The sequence below is a fragment of the Alligator sinensis genome, unplaced genomic scaffold (genome assembly GCF_000455745.1).
Source record: "Alligator sinensis unplaced genomic scaffold, ASM45574v1 scaffold76_1, whole genome shotgun sequence".
NCBI lineage: Eukaryota > Metazoa > Chordata > Crocodylia > Alligatoridae > Alligator > Alligator sinensis.
In genome coordinates this window covers 4763553-4770738 of record NW_005841865.1, presented here as the reverse complement: position 1 = coordinate 4770738, position 7186 = coordinate 4763553, and the positions used below count along the sequence as shown (strand labels likewise).

Genomic DNA, 7186 nt, shown 5'->3' with positions numbered 1-7186 from the left:
CCCAATTCCTTACTGATTTGACAGCCTCCCAAAATGCCTATGGCTAGGATAAAGTGCAACAAGTGGAGAAACTGGTCCTTAAATGAAGTTGCAGATTTAAGAACTCTGTTGTTGCACCTTAAAGCACAGGATGAAGGAATCTTCCAATAAGCAAATGAAGTTCTTAATGTAAACGTAGAAATATCAAAGTGAAATACCTTTATTATTTGCAATTGAACTCCCTCATCTGTTTGAGGTCCCTGAAAGCAATTGCAAATGGTTTCCACTATCCGGTCAATGAGGCGTTTTCCAGGAGCTCCACTATCTGGAGCATTGCCAGTGATATGCCCATAAGCAATGAGTTTCTAAGCAGAGATAATACAAATTAGAACATCACACATTGTCAAGTACCAAACACCTGCAGGGTAACACAGAAGCCCTTTTTTTAATATACGATTCCGTGAACTAACAGGACTGTTCTAGGAGGAGACGCTTGACTTTTCACAAAATATGAACCCATCTACTTGGTTAGGTCTATGCCCTGGGGCACATAGGTAGTGGATCATGGCTCTGCCCCAGCTCCAGACCACCATCACCACAAAATCCCAGCCCCAGTCCCAGTGCAGCTCTCTGCCCAGCCACGCACCCTCTACCAGCAAAGTTTGGGCCAGTCTCCATGGAAACCCAGTCCCACACCATCACAGCCCTTCCATGGAAACTGGCTGCAGTGATGTGGGCAAGGGCTGCTGGGAAATGGAGTCCGGCTACCAGCCAGATCCTCCCCTTTGCCCACACCTGTTCTAGGCAGACTACACTTTTAAAGAATTTGAAACTTGTTTTTCCATATTGAGACAATGCAGCACCTCCTTTGCAAGCAATGTGCCAGTCTAAAATTGCTATGCATGAAGCAAAAGGACTTCATCATATCAATCTGCATTACAGCCATTAAAATATAGGTCTTTAATCGCCATTTGCTGATATTAATAACAACTCAAAGGGCTCGTTTTTAAAAATACCAGACAGACTAATTCTGTTCAAGAAGTTAATTTTTTTTAACTCATTTGAGACAGAAGACAAGGGAACACAATCCAACCAACTGATCAATCCTTCATGCAAAACTCAATTGACTGGAAGTAACCGCTAGAAGGCAGTTTGAGTTTGATACAAGCACTTCCAATGGGGCTATTGTATCTGCTGCAACTCTTTATGGAAAAGGCTTTACACGGTGACAGAAAATGTTGAAACGCACAAAAACAAAATGAATCTGCAGTTGATGCATATTTATTCAGTTCAGAAACTTCTTCAAGTGAAGACCAAATGAAAGCAACCTTTTTTGGGGAAGACCCCAAGGGAAACCGCACACATTTCCCACTTTAACAATGTCCGCTTTCAGCACAGAGCAGTTTCAACCATGTTTTGTAAAGCCTTACGTGTACATATGTAAATACAGAATAGTACAACTCGGGAATTGTATGCATCCTGGCTAAACTAACTCCTTCACCCTAATGATTTCTACAGTGAATGTCAAGATTTTATACCTGCCAGTCTGCCCATGTCTCATATTATTCAAGTTTAAACAGAAGACTCACCTGTAAGCAGTCCAGTGAGGTACTGACAATACGTGGGGACTTTGACTGACAGGCCAGCTCAAACGGAAGAAAATATTTATCTGCTTCAATGAAGTTTGCTTTTGGTGGGGCAGCAGTGCCTTGTCTGAGTTAGGAAGGAAAAAAAAGTAATTGTCCTAAAAATGACTGCACTTCCTCCACATCAAAATGACTGCTCTGTGCCATTTGAGTCAGCATTATGTAAAGAACATGCAGATTTATCCCCAAAGAACTAAACACACACTTTTATCAAAATCACACTACAAGCAGTGTACCAAAAACAGACTTTAAGTTCTCTCTCCATTATTCATTTTGATATGTCCATCACCAATAGCACACACAAAACCCGATTCACTTTCCATGCATTTTATTCGAAGATATCATGGCTTTAGTAGAATTGGTCCTAATTTTAACAAATACAAATGAGAAGTGGGGGGTGGGGAGGGAGGGGAGAAAACAAGCCTACTCTTTCCTCAATGATTCTCCAAGTGTGCCTACAGACACTCTCATTCGTGTTCTAGTTAGAATGCATCACAGCAGTACTGATTAATCGTTAAGGTGAAGGAGTTAATTTAGACTTGATTGAGTCTGCTCTTCATTCGAATGAGAAAGCTCCAGCATCACCTTGCCATCATGTGTATAAAGCCCCCTCATTTCAAAATGGCCAGAGACGCTTTATCTAAACCTCATCAAATGAGCTTTAGATAAGGCATCCCACAGCCATTTTGAAATGCACAGGGGCCCAATAAACATGATGGTGAGCCATTTTAAATAGAGCAGCTGTCCAGGAGCCACTCTAAATAAAATGCCCACCCTCTGAGCACATGTGTAGCAGCCATGAAGAGCAGGTACAGAAAGGGCCATACAAAGTGACATTTCATGTTATTCTAGTTAAATTGCCAATTTACCTGAAAATAGCTGGATATCAACTAACTTGCAAGAGAGCTAATAAATGGATGAAATGCTCGGTCTGTGGCCAGCAGGCCATATTTTTGTAGGTTCTTTAGAAAGCAAGTATGAATTCCTGATATGTAAGCTGGGGGCGAAGTATGAATTCCAGGTTGCAAGTTGGGGGGGGGAAGCGGATACTGAGACCAAGATAAATATTTCTACTCTTAGTAGCAGAAGTAGGTAAGACAATGATGCCTTTAAAATCTGAGCAAAGACAAAGGACAGATCTTCATGACTGAGTTCCACAAACAAGTTTTAATTGCTATTTATCCATTTTGAAATCAATAATGCTTTTTCACCTTGCTGTCAAAGTGTTTCATTAGAAACAGATCCTATTAGAGATAAGTAGTAAACAGGCCTTAACAATTGCTCTCTCCAACTTTGCAGAGAAAAAATAAACTGTAGCTTCTGGATTATATTTTGATAATTTATTAGACAACTAATATAGTCTGAGTAAAAAAGCAAAGTCTAAGCTATTAAACATCTTCTGCTATCCTGAAAAAAGCTTGTGGAGTGTACAAATCTCTAGTGAAATACTTTGTTTTGCACCAAATCCTTAAGTGCTCATGATCTCATATAAAAACACCATACACTTTCTTCCATGAAAACCATCCCACCTTTCAGTTTCAATTCAAATTCAAAGTTGATAATGCTAGAAAGAAATTCAGAGACTTGATTAATAGATATCTAATTAAATACTTTTATGAACTGGTATCTTTGGTCCAGACAAATAATAGCATACATAGTTGAACACACGAGACAACAAGTGTACTTCATTAACATGCACAATTTCTTCATAATCTGTTGAAGGAAAAATCCAGTTAAAAGAAAGGATGCTAATTTTCCACATCCTGAGGAAGTGTAGCAATAATCTGACTTACAATAGCAGTTATGGTTTGACTACCAGGGACACAAGTATTTCATAATTAGGACATTTCACCCCCCCACTCACCCTTTTCTGCCAGGAGCACATTCATAAACTTGTTCCAATAACTTGTTTGCACCTATTACTACTTAGATACTTACATATTCACTACCATGTAGATGTTGACAAATGGTCAAAAATAAAAATTGTAACATGATGTAGCAATTAGACACTTACCTTGGCTTTTCTAGCTCTGCTTTTATTTCATCTGGGGAAAAAAGGAAAGAAAGAATAATGAAGGTGCTGCAGCACCCCATGGAAAGCGTGATGCTTCCAGAAGTATCAACAGAGACTTCATCACCTTGCTCAAAGTGGTATCAATTTAACATCCCAATATGATTATTTTTATTAGTGTAGCATCTGGATCTAATCGTGGACCATAACTCCACTGAGTTGCTACTATTAGCCATATTAGTTCCAGTTACAAAGTTAAGTCCAAGTGATAGGCAATTCACTTCATAGTTACTCTTTGTAACCCCCACTGGACAATGCCAGTTACATAAGCAAATAAATTTTCCTCATTCTCAGAAGTGTCATTATGCAAATGACAGTAAAAAAGGAGATGAGAAAACTGCTGAGACACCTGCAGGACTCAAATACTATGATTATGATTTTACTATTAGCAGCCAGCAGATATTGCCTGTTGGTAGACTTTGAAACACACCATCCACATTGAGTAACAAAGCCTATGTAGAACAGCAAATATTTTTCTCCCAAGTCTCTCTTAAGTTCAAGTGCCGATACTATATACTGGGCCACTTGGCCCACAATGTAATTTATAAAACTGGGCCACTTGGCCCACAATGTAATTCAAGAACACATGGCAACTGCAATGCCTCTCTGTGGCATCTACAGTTGGTTAGAGTTTGATGAGAGTTTGCACTTGCCAAGCAAAGCTCTCAAAGTACTTTGAACAGGTTGAACCTCTTCCATGCTTCATAAAACAGTAGTCCCATTTTTAAAGAAAAATACAATGGCATTTCTTAAAATATTGGAACGTCATCTCCCAACTTTGTTTTTGTGGAGTTTATGCAAGTTTCTCAGCAATGCCAGAATAGTTAGTTAACAAATACTTCCATTCTCATTCCAATTCCTTTCAAAACAAACCCTCAAGGCTCACTAGGCCTCCCGAGAATTTGATCCACTACTGGACTTCACCTGAAGAGAAATTTAAAAGGATTTCTCCCACTTTCTAGGAAATGCTAGTGCAATCAAAACACAGGCAATAAGACCCATCTAGCTGATCTAGTCTAACATTTTCTATTGCTATTAGCAGCATAAGACAAGGACAGAATGCACATGGGGTGCATCTACACCAGATACTTTACTGAGCAGCAAAGCACAGCGTCTACATGTACTCATATTTACTGTGCAGTAAAATTAGTCTACTGTGCAATTAGCTACTATTCTAATATTATAAACGCCTTAGTCTGTCTGTCTGTCCATAATGCTTTATTTGCACTCCGATTGACTGACAACCAACCAACCAGAGTGCTCCAAGAGTGTTCAGACAGGAGATGGTGTGGCGGAGTGCTGCCATGATGGCGGGGACACAGGGGATAGAGTGGGGGTAGGGAGACAGCCAGGCCAACACAGCTGGCCTGCTACCCCTCTACTCACTGCAGGCAGTGGCAATGGAGCAGGAGTGAGGGGAGGAGCAGGCCCATTCCCCTGCACTCTCCCAACTGGATGAGAAGCAAGGGAAAGGCCTGACATGGGGGGTTGGGGGGGAGGAAAGCGAGCGTGGAAACACCAGGCCCTGGCAAAATCTGACAAGGAGGGAGAGGGCATGAGGGGGCATGGTGGTAGCACCCCACCACTGCTGCTGCTGCCATGCCCCAACAACAGCCCCAAAATGGGGGGGGGGCAGAATGGGCCCAACTCTGAAGCTGCAGGGGCGAGGGTGAGGAAAGCGGGTCCCCCCGCCCGTCAATCTTGATGGACAATTGGCTAGTCCATAAAAAAAGGTAGTAAATTAACTGTGCAGTAGATACTGAGCAGGAAAACACATGTAGATGCTGTCCAGGAACAAATTTGCTCCTAGTCAGACCAGACAGCAAGGAGCCACAGGGGATAGGGAGCCCTCAGTCCTGGGGCTGCTCATTTCCCCAGTTCCCCACAGGAGCTAATCAGCAAGACTGGAGAGCTCTCTGACCCCTGTCCCAGCTCCTCTGCAGAGTTGACTAATCTGGGGGACAAGCGAGGACTGAACTCTCCACACAGCCTGGCTGGGACATGCCCCAGAACGGGACAGTTTCTGGACAGCCCCAGGCTGCACTACAAAGCCCCACTGGGCCCAAGTGCCTGGGGCAGGAGAGCTCTGCAGCAGCTGTCTTCTGGCCCTGTGCATATCACGACCCCTCCCAATGTGTATGGGGTTAGGAGACAGCTGCTGCTGCAGCTGGCAGACCTCCTGCCAGCCCCTGGGCTAGCACCCAGGAGGAGCCTGGAGCTCCCCCTGGCTGCTGCAGGGGGGCAGAGCAGGGCAGGAGCAGCCCTGTACCAGGCTTCTCCCATTGTGAACAAATCTGCTCCCAGGTAGGCTTACTGCACAGTCTTTTTACTGTGCAGTAAACCTACTTTGGATTAATAACACATGTAGATACACCCACAGAATCTTATTGTATAAGCAGCTCAGTTTGTACAGCTAGACAGGGAGCCCACTGCCTGGTAAAGTAAGTCAGTATTTTAGATGATGGCTTGTTCCTTACATGTAATATAGAGCCTTTGAATATCCTTTTTATTCAAAATAAATGAGAATTTATCACAGAATGCCCAAGAAGTAGATCAGTGAGTTAATGCTACTGTCATTTGTAAAAAGCGAAAGCAGCGTGAGAAAGCAATTTATATAAGAACAATCAGTAAGTAACAGGGGTATATTTGAGATTAGAGACCCTCTGTTCCCAAGTGCCAACAGGGTACATGTGCAGCAAAGCTCACCCCACCCAGGCAGTAGGGTGCAGGTGTGATCTGTGTCCCTCCCTCCCCTCTGGCCTGCAGCTGGCCCCACACCACTCCGCATGAGACCAAGCCTCACCTGCTCCTGCCTACGGCAGCCTACACCATCCTCCCATCCACACCTGCCCCAGATCCACTGATGGCACTGCCCTGGGCCAGTATGCAGTTTCCTGGCGGGGCTGCACCCACTGCTTCTGCAGTCATCTGGGTACTGCTCGGCTACCCCCAACCTCCAGCAGCTCCTCCTCCTCTTGCTGCACCCCTCCAGGCAGCAGGCAACATAGGAAAGCAGTGGTGGCCGTGGGGACACGTGCAAGGCACTACATGCCTAAGCAAAGCACCACAGGGGCAGTCACAGGCTAGATACAATCAATTGGCAGGCCAGATCTGACCCGTAGGCCATATTTTGCCCACCCCTGAATTAGAATCTGTATTCATGGTGACTCTGAAAAATGAAACAGGTTACTAAAATGCAAATTAAACATTCAGTTCATCACAAAAGAACTTGACGCAATCATCTAAAATGCCTTCCTTTCAACTGTTTGAAAATTACTGTTTTCTTTTTATATACAGTTAACTAAAGTCAAGGATTAAACACTCGCTGAAACCATCATGCCTGGAAATGAGTTGTGTCTCTCTAACACAATGAGACTTCTCTCATACTGGCCATTGCCCATCATGAATGATGGATTTCAAAGGACTATTTACATGGCCGGTGCCGAAGGGTGGCCCCGCCCATTCTGTTGCCCCTCACTGCCAAGCCACA

The 7186-nt window shown here is 43.6% G+C and overlaps 1 protein-coding gene across 3 annotated transcripts in view; it reads right to left on the bottom strand.

The window, feature by feature from the left end:
• The window catches only part of ARFGEF2 (ADP ribosylation factor guanine nucleotide exchange factor 2), a 60819-nt gene that overhangs the window by 41685 nt on the left and 11948 nt on the right, over nucleotides 1–7186 (bottom strand). For all 3 annotated transcript variants that reach the window (XM_025191771.1, XM_025191766.1, XM_014525730.2), the window contains exons 3-5: nucleotides 3640–3670; nucleotides 1569–1692; nucleotides 198–344 (exon numbers count right to left, since the gene is read on the bottom strand). In XM_025191771.1, the coding sequence (XP_025047556.1) occupies nucleotides 198–344; nucleotides 1569–1692; nucleotides 3640–3670 (302 nt within the window). The remainder of the gene's footprint in view (nucleotides 1–197; nucleotides 345–1568; nucleotides 1693–3639; nucleotides 3671–7186) is intronic.